The sequence below is a fragment of the Lepus europaeus genome, chromosome 2, assembly GCF_033115175.1.
Source record: "Lepus europaeus isolate LE1 chromosome 2, mLepTim1.pri, whole genome shotgun sequence".
NCBI lineage: Eukaryota > Metazoa > Chordata > Mammalia > Lagomorpha > Leporidae > Lepus > Lepus europaeus.
The window spans coordinates 16,580,823-16,596,910 of NC_084828.1; the positions used below are offsets into that span (position 1 = coordinate 16,580,823).

Here is a 16,088-nt window from a genome sequence, read left to right on the forward strand (position 1 = left end):
ACTTGCCTTAATGACTTGGCATAAAAGTGAATGATGTTTTCATGCTTTAATGAATAAAAAATCTGCTTAAAACATACACACCTAAGAAACCGCTCCTTTTGAGTCACAAATATCTATCATTTGGAAACACATTATAAAATCAGGCTGAGACTAACAAAAATATGAAACTTCTAACTGAGTGACTGTTTAATACCAGTGGTGCTCAAATATTTTCACCCTGTTAAATTATTTTCATTCTGGTAGAACAGATATTTTGAAACTATATTTCCCTGCCTGCTATTTACTACAATGGGCCATGACTGCTTGGATTCTATAAATATATACAACCCTAATCAGAGAAGGTGACCAAACACAAATCCTTGTGTTGAGGTTAGTAACTAACCCTTCTTCCTCCCATTGTATTAACTCTGGATTTGTATAAATTTAGTAAACCTTACTTCCATTATGTTAGTGTTTATAGGCCTGAGAGTTACCAAAAAAAAAAATAAATAAATAAAAAGGTTCTTTCAGAACATAGGACTTTCATCTTTGGTCAAATGTTAAAGCTACATGGGGGTGAATAGGCTCATACAGCATTAACATTGGAAATCTGTCAGAAGTCTCCACTTTACAAATGAAGATTTGGAGGACCCAGAGGCTTATGGGCCTTCCAAATGCCACATCACATGCAAGAAACCCAGGAACCTGCAATGTGCTCACCCTTGGAGTTTTCCCAAAGAGCCCATATGATCGATTCATTCACTCTAAGGTGTGTCAGCCTCTGTGCTATAGACATGTTGGGCCAGATCATTATTTGTTGGGAAGGGCCATCTTGTGCATTACAGGATGGTTGGTAGCATCCCTGACCCCTACCCCCGAGAAGCCAATACCATCCCTGCACGCTGATCATGGCAAAAAAAAAAAAAAGTATGTCTTCAAACATTGCCACATGGCTTCTGTAGGCAAAATCACTACCAGTTAGAAATCACTGATCTATATGAGGTCATCTTGTTGTTTTAGTGAAATATTCTTCATGTATTTGGGACAAATACCTCAAAGCACAAAGGCATCATATTTAGTAGTCGAACGCTGAGTTTGGTTGTGTGAAAGTCAGTTTTGGGGCAAGCATTTGGCGCAGCTTTTAAGACACTATGGGGAGGCTCACATCCCATATGGCAGAGCTTGGGTTCAAGTCCCATCTATTCCACTTCCAACACAGTTTTCTGCTAATGCAAACACTGGGGGGCAGCAAATGATGGCTTATGTTCTGTGTCTCTGCCAATGACATGGGAGACTCATTCTGAGTTCCAAGTTCCTGGCTTTAGCATGACTAGCTCTCGCTATTTTGGGCATTTGGGTGAATGAAGCAGTATCTGTCTTTCTGTTTCTCTGTCTTCAAATAAAATGAGAATAACTTTTTAAAATGTCAATCTTGAGGTCAACATTGTGAATTAAATGCTGATTGGCATCCTATATGGGAGTACTGGTTCAAGCACTAGCTGCTTCACTTCCAATCCAGCTTCCTGCCAATGCACCTGAAAAGACAATAAATGATGGCCCAAGAGATTGGGTAGCAGCCAACCGTGTGGAAAACCTAGCTGGAGTTTCTGGCTCTTGGCTTTGGCCTGGCCCAACCCTGGCTGTTGCAGATGGAAGTTTCTATCATCTATCATCTATCATTTATCTCCCTCTCTCCATTTCTCCCTCTTCCCTTCTCTCTCCCTCTCTCCCTCTCTCTTTCTCTTTCTCTTTCTTTCTCTTTCTCTTTCTCTCTCTCCACCCCATCACTCCACATTTCAAATAAATATTTTTTAAGTCAGTCTTTCCAATAGACTTCTTTTTTCAGGCTCTTACAGACAAGAACAAATTCTGATCAGGGTTAGGCAGTTCCAACTTTAAGCTTAAGGAGGGTTCAGAACAGAACAGACTACACATTGGCAATTTTGATCCATGTTTAATGAAAAAGAAGTTACATGAATAGAAATGGACAAAGAACAAAGAGATCGATTTGGGAAAATATGGTGACAGGTAGAACAAGGAGGAAAAACATGTTCATCCTGCATTTCCTCACATGTTCCTTTTAGTTATTACTGATCTAAAATAGCTCCTTAAGTTCAAAACGAAGTCATAGTTACAATGTCACTGATGTTTTCATGGGAACTCACCGGAGTAAAGTCCAAACAATCCTTTTCCATTTCTGCCATGCCCCAGAGCACATGCAAGCAGAGGAGAGGTGCTCACTGTGAGCTGACACAGTGGGAAGCAGAGGCAGCCTTCTCTGTTTCTGCACTGCCATAACAAGTTAGCACTGGCAGATGAGCTTTTGGCACAAACACGGCTTCTGTTCTATTTTCATAAGAAAGCTTTTACGATATGCAACCATTTATTCTTAGTACAATCAATCATTGAAGGATTAAAGCTGACTCTGGTGATAATAAATAGATGCAGAGAAGTTTCTGACAGTTAAGATTTGGGCAGATTTGAAATGTTAAAGGCATGAAATTTAAAAATACACAGATGGGGAACTACAGAGAGCATCTTCCTAGTGTGTTTCACAGCTCATGATTCTTAACAGGATCAGTCAATAGACTATTTTTATCATTTTCTACCCTGATGGACAGTATGATCATATTTTCCTAAGTAAAAACAAATACGTATCTTTGGAAAAGAATAATGAACTCTGAAAACATATTGGTAATAGCTCAGCATTAATAATCTCACTGAAAATAACCCTTCTCGCAGACTCAAAGCTGGCAAGTACTAAACTCATTCTAGACATGTGCTGTGTGCATAATAAAGAGAAGCAATAGGCTTTATTCACTATCCCTTTAGAATAAAAATCTTTTGGCCAGTGTGTGCAGCCACCAACCTCTCATGCTCACATTGAACAACTTCAGGTTAGGACGAGCCCTGCCTCTTCTGATACTGTATTCTCAGTTTTTCTAGTTGTTCCACACATTGTGACTGCGCCAACTTCAAGGTACGGTTTTCCTCCGTCAGAGCCTCGAATTCCCGAACCAGCTGAGCTGCATCCACCTTCTCCTTTTCTGCCTGGTCCAGCTTGGCAATGAGCTCCTTTCTGAAGATTCGGGGTGCAGGGCAGGAAGAAGCACAGAATGCAAGGCAAACACATTAAATTACGCCATAGCACGATGGGAACAAAATGTTTCCTTCAGCTCTTCCATCTTTACCCACCTCTACTTATTCCCATCGTCTTTGTTTGTCCCGCTTTACAAGGTTTAAATCACTTTATTCTATTTTAGAACCCCTACTAGACTCATCAAAAGTACTAAACATACACAAAAAGCCACATGGGTTCTTCAATAGTCCAAAAAGAAAGATCATTTTAAGAGTATGATAAATTGTAAAAATTATATCTAATTTAGAAAAAAAATCAGCTTATGATTTAAGGTGCTGCCTAGTGTCCAGTAGGAAGGAGAAATTTTAGTTGCCTCTTAATGAATTTTTGCCTTTGAAAATCAGTTCATCTGCCTTTGTTTCCTGTATCTGCATGTTCTATTTTCACTAGACTTCCTTGAGTTAAAGCATCCAATTCTATCTTTGTGGATTATTACTTTACAAGTCATTTCTGAGTCCTTACATATATATAGTCATCCCTCAGTATCTGTAGTGGGTCAGTTCCAGGACCCCCAAGGATACCAAAACCCACAGATGCTCAAATCCTTTATGTAAAATGGCATCGTGTTTGCTTGTAACCTATGGAATCCTCCTGTACACTTTAAATAATCTCTAGGTTACTTATAAGTAATTAGTTAATATAATAATTAATACAATATAAATGCTATGTAGATACTTGTTACACTGTATTGGTTAGGGAACAATGACAAAGTAAAAATGTCTTCACATATTTCACATGTTCAGTTCACAGCTATATAGGAATAACTATAGTAGGCAATTTCGGTTTGTTTGAATTCGGAAATACAGAACCATAGACACTGAGGGTCAATGATGTTGCAGTCCTAATTAATAAAACACTGCATCTACATTTGGTGCTGGCCTGACTAGAGTTGGAAAAACTAACTGAAAGTGCTTGAAGAAACTTGCAGCGACAATGTCTTAATTTCAGTACATAATTTTCAACACCTCATTAATGTAAATGAACATAATAAGTAGGTACATATCTAAAGTCCATATCTAGATTTAATGAACCTGAGAACCCAAAAGGATATTAGGTTCACTCCCCTTATGTGGGTCAGTTAATCCTAACCTAGCCTAGACTTAACAGAATTCTCCTTACCTTACATAAATATTAATCTTTTCATAGTTCACAAGATCTTTGAAGTCATAGGTTTAATGTGTTGATTTATATTTTAAAATTATTAAAGAAATTAAAATTTCTTAAACAAAGCTTTATTTAGGCACTACTCATAGTTATCTAATGCTAACACCAGCAATAAAAACTCTTTCCTTTAGGAAACCCATCTACAAATCTGTGTATCTGAAAAACATTACTAAGTGTTCTTCACCCTAAAGAGGAGGAAGAAGAAACATCTAGGTAAAGCTGATTTAAAGGAAAGTGATGAGTAAATAGTAGTGCAAGACACATGTCACAGAAGTTGGAACACACTGCCATCAGTGTCCAGTCCCAAGCCTGCTCTTCTTGGGCTCCTCCCACCTTCCAAACTCCTGGGACTCTGTGGCTGTGCTCTCAGGGAACAGTGCTACATGCCTATTACAAAATAAGAACAACCTTCTTATATACAAAACATGTAAATATTGTCTTTGTTACATTCATTCATGATTCATTCAATGATTATTGTTGAACACATTTCTTTTTTTAACTTTTATATAATAAATATAAATTTCCAAAGCACAACTTTTGGATTATAGCAGCTTTTCCCTCTATAACCTCCCTACCACCTGCAACCATCCCATCTCCCACTCCCTCTCCCATCCCATTCTTCATCAAAATTCATTTTCAATTATCTTTATATACAGAAGATCAATTTAGTATATACTAAGTAAAGATTTCAACAGTTTGCACCCACACAGACACACAAAGTATAAAGTACTGTTTGAGACTAGTTATACCATTAATTCACATAGTACAACACATTAAGGACAGAAATCCTACATGGGGAGTAACTGCACAGTGACTCCCATTGTTGATTTAACAATTGACACTCTTATTTATGGCATCAGTAATCACCCGAGGCTCTTGCCATGAGTTTCCAAGACTATGGATGTCTCTTGAGTTTGCCACCTCTGATCTTATTTAGACAAGGCCATAGTCAAAGTGGAAGTTTTCTCCTCCCTTAAGAGAAAGGTACCTCCTTCTTTGATGGCTTGTTCTTCCCGCTGGAATCTCACTCACAGAGATCTTTCATTTAGGTCATTTTTTTGCCAGAGTGTCTTGGCTTTCCTTGCCTGTGAAACTCTCATGGGCTTTTTAGCCAGATCCAAATGCCTTAAGGGCTGATTCTGAGGCCAGAGTGCTGTTTAGGACATCTGCCATTCTATGAATCTGCTGTGTATCCCGCTTCCCATGTAGAATCATTCTCTCCTTTTTAATTCTATCAATTATTTGCAGACACTGGTCTTATTTATGTAATCCCTTTGACACTTAATCCTATCTTTTTTATCAATTATGAACTTAAATTGATCACTGTAACAAGTAAGATGGCACTGGTACATGCCACCTTGATGGGATTGAATTGGAATCCCCTGGCACGTTTCTAGCTCTACCATTAAGGGTAAGCGTTGGACACTTTTTTTTTTTTTTTTTGACAGGCAGAGTGGACAGTGAGAGAGAGAGACACAGAGAAAGGTCTTCCTTTTTTCTGTTGGTTCACCCTTCAATGGCCGCTGCGGTCAGCGCGCCGCACTGATCCAAAGCCAGGAAACAGGTGCTTCCTCCTAGTCTCCCATGCGGGTGCAGGGCCCAAGCACTTGGGCCATCCTCCACTGCACTCCCAGGCCACAGCAGAGAGCTGGACTGGAAGAGGAGGAACTGGGACAGAACCGGCGCCCCGATAAGTACTATAACCCGGGGTGCCGGCACCACAGGCGGAGGAGTATCCTAGTGAGCCATGGTGCCGGCCTTGACACATTTCTAAAAGCCTCTCTTCTCTCTTCAATAATATGAAGGGAAGAAAGCAGAGTATATATTCCTGCAAAACAACAATATTCAAGTTTCTATTGGAAATAGGTCCAGAGCCACTGGGAGCCTAATGGGTTTCCTGATCAAAAACTCAACCTGTAATGTTTCAATATTCCTGAGCTAGAAAATAACCTGACCATCTCATTCAGTCAGGTCTCTAACATTTTTCACTTTTCCTTGTATAACACTATTAGCTAAAACACATACACACATGCACATACTTTGGGCACACTGTATATTCATTCATAAATTATACATATGCTAATAGATTAGATACATTATAAAGATGTAATAGGATACAATTATATACTAAAAACTACTGTGTGAAAATCTAGTGTGGAATCTCAAAGTGAATCCACATTACTTTTTTTTCCAAAAGTAACACATATGTATATATGTATATGTACATATGCACACACATAAATACATATATATGTTCACATTATTAAAAACAATAATAATGAGATAACAGGAATCAAAAGTAACACGCATATATGTATGTGTACATATACACACATGCCCATTGCTTATGAACTGCAAAGACAACAAGTCTGAAGAAACTTGAAAGACCACTTTAAGCAAGTGACCCAATTTGATATTTCTAGAAATAAGTAGATATATGCTCTGTGAAGGACACAATATCATTTCTGTGCTCTTCCTGCCAAAAATACATAACTGAATCTATTCATGAGGAGCACCAGACAACATCAAATTGAGGGAAACACTACAAAATTGTTAGCCTGTATCTTCAGAAATATTAAGAACTATTCCATATTTAAAGAAACCAAAGAGAAATGACAAATGCAATGTGTGATTCTAGACTACAAAAGATACAGAGCTTCAAAAGGCATTATTGACAAACTGGTGCAATTTAAATATGGAGTTTGAATTACATTATATTACTGACAAATTGCTACTATGGTTGAACAGGAGAATGTCCTTATTCTTGGAACACATTAAGGGACCGGCAATGTGGCATAGTGCATTCAGTTGCCACCTATAGTGCCAGCATCCCATAAGGGCACTGGTTCAAGTCCCGGCTGCTCCACTTCCATTCCAACTCCCTGCTAATGTGCCTGGGAAAGCAACAGAAGAGGGTCCAAGTCTTTGGGCCCCTGTGCCCACGTGGAAGACCCAGATGAAGCTCCTGGCTCCTGTCTTCAGCCTGGCCCAGCTCTGGCCATTGGGGCCATTTGGAGAATGAACCTGGGGATGGAAAACTTGTCTCTCTCTCTCAGTCTCTCTCTCTCTCTCTCCTTCTCTCTCTGCCTCTCTGTAACTGCCTTTGAAATAAATAAATAAATAAATAAATAAATATTTCTTAAAAAAAGAAAATAAAGAAGTGTTTATGGCGATAGAGCATGACAGAATTGTGTATTTGTATCTTCATTCATATACTCATACGCATATATATGTGTATATATAGATATCTCTATATAGAGCTGTGACATAGTAGGTTAATCCTCCACCTGTGGCACCAGCACCCCATATGGGCACTGGTTCTAGTCCCAGCTGCTCTTCTTCCAATCCAGCCCTTGGCTATGGCCTGGGAGAGCAGTAGAAGATGGCCCAAGTGTTTGGCCTGAACCTGCGCAGGAGACCCGGAAGAAGCTCCTGGCTCCTGGCTCCTAGCTCCTGGCTTTGCATCGGCCCAGCTCCAGCCACTGTGGCCATTTAGGGAGTGAAACAGCAGAAGGAAAACCTTTTTCTCTATCTCTCCCTTTTACTGTCTGTAACTCTACCTCTCAAATAAATAAATAAAATATTTAAAAAATGAAACATAAATTTTTAATTATTGCTAATTCCAATAAAGGAAATATGGGAGTTCTTATAACACTTTTCCAACTTTTCTTTAAGTGTAACACTATCAAAATTAATTTATTCTGGAAAAAAAGTAAATGAGAATAGAAGTTCTAGTGTTTTCTTCCTATACTCAATGTATCTTCTTCTGTACCCAATTTATGATCACTGAGAAAAATCTAGCTCTGCCCAGTTAGAAATGGAACATAAACTATCATAGATTTGTGTACATTCATGCTCCTTGGACTTGTGCTGATCTTTGGCTCTTCCAAGGTGTTTAGAATAAAACAGGCTCACAATAAATATTTGCTGGATGAATAACTGAAGAAAAAGGCAGAGATCATTGATATTTTAAAGATAAAGAAAAAGAAACTCCAAGTGTTCCATTTAACTGAAAAAGCAGTCTGGCTAAAAAAAAGGGCCAGCAATCAAGGTTACCCTTCTGATTAAATGTGCCCCTGAGCAAAGTTTAGAAAGTAAATGACAATAACTAAATATTGACTACCAAAAGTCTTCCCATAATTATATTAAAGAAATTTAGTGGGTAAAATGTAAATGTAAGAAAGGACACACTCCAAATCCTCTACTCATTCATCTACTCTTGTTCTATTTTTGTCTTTTCAAATTATCTATGTCATGCAAATAATTTAGATGGAAACAGAGTTTCTTTCCAGTCATGGTCATTCTTCAAGATGGGAGTTGGAGCACTGAGTATAACAATGACTATTTTCCAAGTTTGTTACCTGACCTCATTTAAGACTTGCAAAGCCATCTCTATTAGTTTTGACTGGCAGAGATAATAGATCACACAGCCACAGATCTTACAACCAAAAAGAATGGTCAAGATTGTCTAGTCCAATTTTTTTGCATTAGAGAAAGTCAATAATAATTTCTTCTTTACTGGAATCAAGAAGACTCAATTGATAGGTTTCTAAATTAATTTCATGTACTTGATAAGCAATTATACAGATATTCATTGAATACTGTCAAAATGTCTGTTGTCTTCTCTCCAAGACCTATTTATATAGACAGGTTTATGCTCATCCATTAGCAATTCGTAATTAAGCCCTGGCACATGAAGCTATAGAAATGATTTTATAAATAGATGATCTGAAAAACAAGTCAATATTTATAATTAACTGGAATGTGGGCTTTTCGTTTCTTGGCTATCATTTTTATCATTTCCTTCAATATAATGTGATATGGGTGTAGAAGACCATAGTTATAGGAATCTTATTTCTGAAGTCAAAAACTTGTAACAAATGTCGCTTAACTCTTTGAAGGCCATAACCTTGGAGTCTACTATAGGTCAATGGCTATCTGATCTTAAGTCAGGGCCTAGAAATGTTTTTAGTTGTTAAAGCAGATGAGGCAAGGAGATGTCCAAATGAATGGGTAAAGAAAACTTTGAAATTTTGTGGAAACTAAGTCCAAAATCCAGGCCATTCGTTATGTTGTGGATGGTTGGAATGTGGATTCATCACTAGGACAAAGATTTCTCTATTCTGGAAGACAACTTTGGAAATTTCAAAGTTGACTAAGAACTTTTACTTGGAAGATGCAAAATTCCAGACTGCTTGGCTCCAGTGAGGTAATAAGTTTTGGATAATAATATAATAAAATATCTTCAACATAGTGAGAATTTCTTTAAAGATAGGGAATTAGATTGCCCTGCGGGTGTTCTTGAGAGGCACGTGTCCAAGTATGAGCGTTTCTGCACAGGAAAGAACATATGCTTCCAGACAACAAAAAGGTGAAAGTCTGCCTTCACGTTAAGCAGGTTGAAGAATAATAAGTGGTACTGAATTGGAATTTCCAAAGGTCGACCTAGACTGTGATGGCGAAACCCGAGAAATGAATAATGCATGAACAAATGCACTAATATCTTTTGGTAGCCAAAGGGCAACTTTGTAGCCTTGCAGGAGGAAGCAAGATTTGCTCTAAAGCAGGGTTTTCAACCTTGGCACAACTGGCATTTTTGGCAGACAATGCTTTTTTGTTGGAAGCTGTCTCCACATTGGCATATGAGGCTTAGCACCATCTTAGGTCTCTACTTATTAGACACCAGTACCAACTCCCGCTTCCAGTCATATACAACCAAAAACATCTCTGGATAGTGCCAGTGTCATGGGGGCAGGGACTGGGGCCTAAGAGAGACAGAGACACCCTTTGAGAAGCAGCACTGTAAATGAAATGGAGATTCCCACCATCAATCACTCTGAAAAAAGTTAATCCCGGGATAGGATAAGAAGGACAAAATGTTTCCTGCCTCTGCTTCTCCAGAGTTTGGACTGGAGCCTCCTTTCCTAGCAAAGGAAACCTATTTAAAGTCATTCTCAGTGAGGAGAGGTAAATATTCTGTCCCTTTCAATCCAGTTTCTGCCAGATGACTAGGTGGTAGGATATCTGAGAATGAGATTCCAGTTGAAAGACTGGACTGCCTGTGATTACATGATATAAAAAGTCTAAATTATTATGATTTAGGGCATTAAATGTAATTATACAGCTTAGTGGAGTCTGATATTGGCATTTCACATAAAACTAAATCCTAAAATGAGATTCTTTGGCTATCCCTATGTCTCTTCAAGCCAAGTGAAGATCTGAGACACTTCTTTGACTCTTCTATTAGTTCATTAGCAAATGTGTTTTGAAATCTTTTGGCAAACCAGGCACTGTTCTCCACTCTTTCCAGCCCAGTCAGTCTTGGGAAGTTCATCTCCATTGTTGGGAAATAAATTCAAGTCCCATACCTTACCCAGAATGCATCTTACTCATATCAGATATTGCAGGAAAGAGAAAATACAGCTTTTCCTCCACCTTACTACATAGCCTGCAAATACCTGCAGAGAAATATAAGGGTATTCCAAAAAATTTATGGAAAATAGAGTTAAAAGGTGAGTTCACTGGGGCCGGTGTTCTGGCACAAGGGGTTAAGCTGCTGCCTTCAATGCCAGCATCCATATGGGTTGTATCCAGGCTGCCCCACTTCCGATCCAGCTCCCTGCTAATAGCCTAGAAAAAACAGTGGAAGATGGCCCAAATGCTTGGGCCCCTGTAACCATGTGAGAGACTCGGGTGAAACTCTTGGTTCCTGGCTTCGTCCTGACCCAGTTCTGGACAGTGTGACCACCTGGGGAGAGAACCAGCAGATGACTTCTCTTTATCCATCTCTCCCTCTCTCTATGTAACTCTGATTTTCAATTAAATAAACAATTTTTTAAAAAAAATTAAAAGTAAGTTTATTTGGTGCCAAAAACATTTGAAATCCACACATATAAGAGATCTGATCTTTAAAAAGTTCATGAAAAATGCAAATTATGAGAAAGCTACATAAATTTTAGAATTTTCACATTAAAATGAATTTATTTTTTAATCCCATTTTCCCATGAATATTCATTTACTATTTTATTCTAACAGTAAAAACCTAATTTCTGTGGACTTAGTAAATAGTTAAGAAAAAATATACTTGACTATAAAAGTAAGGTTTGGTTTTTAGTATTTTCTTTTTCTGGGGTCCTTTTTCAAAGAAAATCATATCGTGAAACAAAGCAAATAAAACAGATAAAATTGAACTTTCTCTGTTTGACCTTGATACAGTCTCCTGCCTAACACCTTCTTCACTCCAAGTCTTTGAGAGACTCCCCAAAATACAGTTTTTTTTAAATATTTGCCTTTCAGAATACCTAAAAGAAATAAATGCTTCAGGTTAAATTTAAACATCTCTCATTTTTGGAAACTTAACAACAAATTTAAATGGCCAGTTCTGTGGCATAGCATATAAAGCAGCCCTCTGCAATATGGCATCCCATGTTGGCACTGGTTCAGGTCCCAGCTGCTCTATTTCCAATCCAGTTCCCTGCTAACAGCCTGGGAAAAGCAGTGGAAGATGGCCCAAGTGCTTAGGCCCCTCCGACCTACTGGGGAGACCTGGAAGAAACTCCTTGCTCCTGGCCGAACCCCAGCCATTGCAGCCATCTGGGGAGTGAACCAGCAAATGGATGAACTCCCTCTCTTTCTGTAACTTTGACTTTCAGATAAATAAATAAATCTTTTTTAAAAAATAACAAATTTAATATGCTGGAAACAGAAACAGGACTAATTTTAGGCACTTTTCTCCTATCCTGCTATGTTTCCCTACTTGAGATGTTGCTCCCTACGTCATCATTTTAGTTACTTTTTAAAGAAATGAGTATATAGCCCTCACATTGATTGCAGCTCCATATGAAAACTTCCTTTTCTGCTTGAACCCACTAAAATTATATAACTTTTTTAAACTCAATAATAAAATACTCTATTAAAATATGAGCAAAGGATTTGAATAGACATTTCTCTAAGAAGACATAGAAATAACCAATCAGTATGTGAAAAGCTGTGCAATATCATCAGCCATTGGGCAAATTAGATCAAAGCCACAATGACAGCATTTCACACCCACTCTGATGGCTGTAATCAAAAAAACTTAAGTGTTGGCAAAAATGCCAAGAATTGGAATCCTTATACACTGCTAATGAGAATATAAAATGGAGCAAGCACTTTGGAAACACTCTGACAGATCCTCAAAAGGTTACCATTGAATTATATGACCCAACAATTCTTCTAGGTACATACTCAAGGCAACTGAAAACACACTTCCACACAAAAATTTACATATGAATATTTATAGCAGCACTACTCATAATAGCCAAAAAGTGAAAACAACCCAAATATCCATTAACTGATGAGAGGATAAATAAAATATTATTGATCCATACAACAAAATACTATTCAACAAGTAAAAATGAAGTACTGATGCATGCATAACACAACAGGGGTGAACTTTGAAAGCAACATTAAATGAAAGAAGCCAGTCACTAAAGAAAACATATTTTATGATTCCTTTCATATAAAATGTTCAGAACAGATAAATGTAAAAAGTGTAGAACGTTTCTGGCTGGGGTGATGAAATTATTGTAAAATCGTGGTGATGGTTGCGCAACACTGTGAATACACTGAAAACCAGCGGATTGTTGAAAAATAAGAGTATGCAACATTCTTCAATCTGATTTTTAAAGAGACTATCTCTTTTTCTGACATTCTATGTCAATTTTCTAAATAGCAAAGGACCTAGAATAATGATTAAGACATAGAGTAGACAAGTGACTTCTCCACTGTACAAGACAAAAAACTCTATCTGAAGCAAAGCAATCTTTATAGTTGCCCATACTTTAATCATATACTTTAAAAATTTCTGTCAAACAACCTGAAGTTAAATTTCAAAAAACCATAAAATATCTGTATCTCACATCCATAGACTTCCATTATATATATATAAAAAGTGTTATATACTATGTAAAAATGTTAGGTCATAATGTTGATTGAAAAAAATCATACTTCACATTTCATGTTACTGAGTATTTACAATTATGGTATGCATAACTATAACTGTATAATTATGTTAAAATATCTATTCATATGCAAAACACTAAAAGGAAAGAGGCAAAAAATTATAGTGGAGATTTCTTAAATATGTTAGAATTCTTGGTAATTTTATAAAGCTTTCAATAAATTTTCTATAGTAAGAAATTTCAATAAAACTTCTCAATAAAAAAATTTCAATAAAAGCAAGAACAAGCATCTCTTAAATCGTTGGTCATAAGCCAGAAATGGTTCTCTAAATTGGATTCATCCCAGGCTGGGTTTATAATCCTAGAGAATGTGTGACCCCCTTTATCCATCTAATAGATATGATTTAAAATAATAATTTTATCAACTCTTATCACTCCTCTGCAAATTCTCCCAAACTTGATCCAGGGAGACCCCCTCTGGAGATGAGAGAGAAGTTCAGCTTGGAGTTCAAGCCTTAAGCTGGGTCTGAAAAACTCCAATAAAGAAAAACTCATTTGAAATAGCCTCTCTCTTTGTGTCTTGCTATTGCAAGCTCATCACCAGAGGCAACATAATCAGCTATGCTTTATGAAAAGATGGGGAAGTGGCCGGCGCCACAGCTCACTAGGCTAATCCTCCGCCTGCAGCACCGGCACCCCGGGTTCTAGTCCCAATTGGGGCACCGGATTCTGTCCCGGCTGCTCGTCTTCCAGTCCAGCTCTCTGCTGTGGCCCGGGAGTGCAGTGGAGGATGGCCCAAGTGCTTGGGCCCTGCACCCACATGGGAGACCAGGAGAAGCACCTGGCTCCTGGCTTCAGATTGGTGCAGTGTGCAGCTGTGGCGGCCATTTAGGGGGTGAACCAATGGAAGGAAGACCTTTCTCTGTCTCTCTCTCTCACTGTCTAACTCTGCCTGTCAAAAAAAAAAAAAGACAGGGAAGAAATTGTCATCAGAGTCACCACAAAATGGGGAGCTAACTACTTGGGTCAAGTGGGTATGTTCCTAAGACCACTGGTTGAACTCTGTAATCAATGCACAATCATTCTTAGGCGTTTAAAATGAACAGAAAAGTGATCTCTGTTAAACATAGGAGTGGGAATAAGAGAGGGAGGATTTATATAGGTTGGCACATGCTCACTCAGACTTACCTCCAATGGTGGAACTAGAAATGTGCCAGGGAATTTCATCTCAGTCTTACCAAGGAGGCAGGTACCAATGCCAGCGCACTTGGTAAAGTGATAAGTATAAATACACAACCAATCAAAAAGATAGGGTATGTGTCGAAGAGATTTCACAAATAAGACCAGGGTAAGCAAATAATGAAGGATAGAATTAAAAGGGAGAGAATGATCCTGCGGGGGAAGCAGGACACACAGCAGACTCATAGAATGGCAAATGCCCAAATCAGCACTCCTGCCTCAGAATCAACCCTTGGGACATTCGGGTCTGGCTAAAAGGTCCATGAGAGTCTCACAGGCATGGAAAGCCATGACACGATGGCAAAATGCAATCTAAATGAAAGATCCTGGTGAACAAGACCCCAGCAGAAGGAACAGGCCAGCAAGGAGAGAGGCGCCTTTCTCTGAAGGGAGGAAGGAACCTCCACTGTGATATGGCCTTGACTAAACAAGTTCAGAATCGGTGAACTCAAGGGGCTTCCATAGCCTAGACAGCTTATAGCAAGAGTCTCGGGTGATTGCTGATGTCATAAATAAGAGTGCCAATTGTTAAATCAACAACGGGAGTCACTGGGTACATGCTCCCCACGTAGGATCTCTGTCCTTAATGTGTTTTACTATGAAACTTAAAAACACTACTAGTCGAACAATACCCTATACCTTGTGCGGTTGTGTGAGTGCAGCCTGTTGAAATCCTTGCTTAGTATATACTAAGTTGATCTTCAGTATATGAAGGTAATTGAAAATGAAACTCGATGAAGGGCGGCATGGGAGAGGGAGTGGGAGAGGGGAGGGCCACGGGAGGCAGGGAGGTTGGTGGGGGGGAAGCCACAATACAAAAGTTGCACTTTGTAAATTCACATTTATTAAATAAAAAAATAATAACTATATAACAAAGAAAAAAAGAACTTAATACTTTACCCTTTTAGTATTTTTTATGTTCTACTTAAAACTATTGGTTGAACTCTGTAATTAATACACAATTATTCTTAGGTGTTTAATTAATGCTATAACTAGTACTCAAATAGTATTTTACACTTTGTGTTTCTGTGTGGGTGCAAACTGTTGAAATCTTTACTTAATATATGCTAAATTGATCTTCTGTACATAAAGATAATCAAAAATGAACCTTGATGTGAATGGAAGAGGAGAGGGAATGCGAGAGGGGAGTTGTGAGTGGGAGGAAAGTTATGGGGGGGGGGGGAAGCTATTGTAATCCATAAGCTGTACTTTGGAAATTTATGTTCATTAAATAAAATTTTTTTAAAAAGTGGATATGTTCCAATATGCTGACAATAAAGACTGTTGGCAAAGATCTGGTGCAGAATGAATTTCTGCTTCCATAAAATATTAATAAAACCAATGATCACTAATAACCTTTAGAAAACCTGACACATTTATTTACAAACATAGATATAACCACACTTCCTAATTTCATAATTTGTCTTAGCAGTACTCTATTGATGATATCAACTGTATACTATAAGTACAAAGCATACAAATTACAAATAAAATAAAAATGCACACATAGGATATTACTATAACCTACAATCAACAACTCTAAATAACCTTCTTTCATATTTGCCCTATGTACAACTCCATGCTGGGTGGTAGTATACTGAGATATTAAAGAATGTCCACCTTTG

The 16,088-nt window shown here is 38.0% G+C and overlaps 1 protein-coding gene across 4 annotated transcripts in view; it reads right to left on the reverse strand.

Moving 5' to 3' along the window:
- Nucleotides 1-1,932: 1,932 nt before the first annotated feature.
- MAP3K7CL (MAP3K7 C-terminal like) overlaps nt 1,933-16,088 on the reverse strand; it is a 133,256-nt gene continuing 119,100 nt past the window's right edge. For all 4 annotated transcript variants that reach the window (XM_062175766.1, XM_062175757.1, XM_062175780.1 and 1 more), the window contains one exon: nt 1,933-3,058. In XM_062175766.1, the coding sequence (XP_062031750.1) occupies nt 2,878-3,058 (181 nt within the window). In that variant the 3' untranslated portion in view covers nt 1,933-2,877. The remainder of the gene's footprint in view (nt 3,059-16,088) is intronic.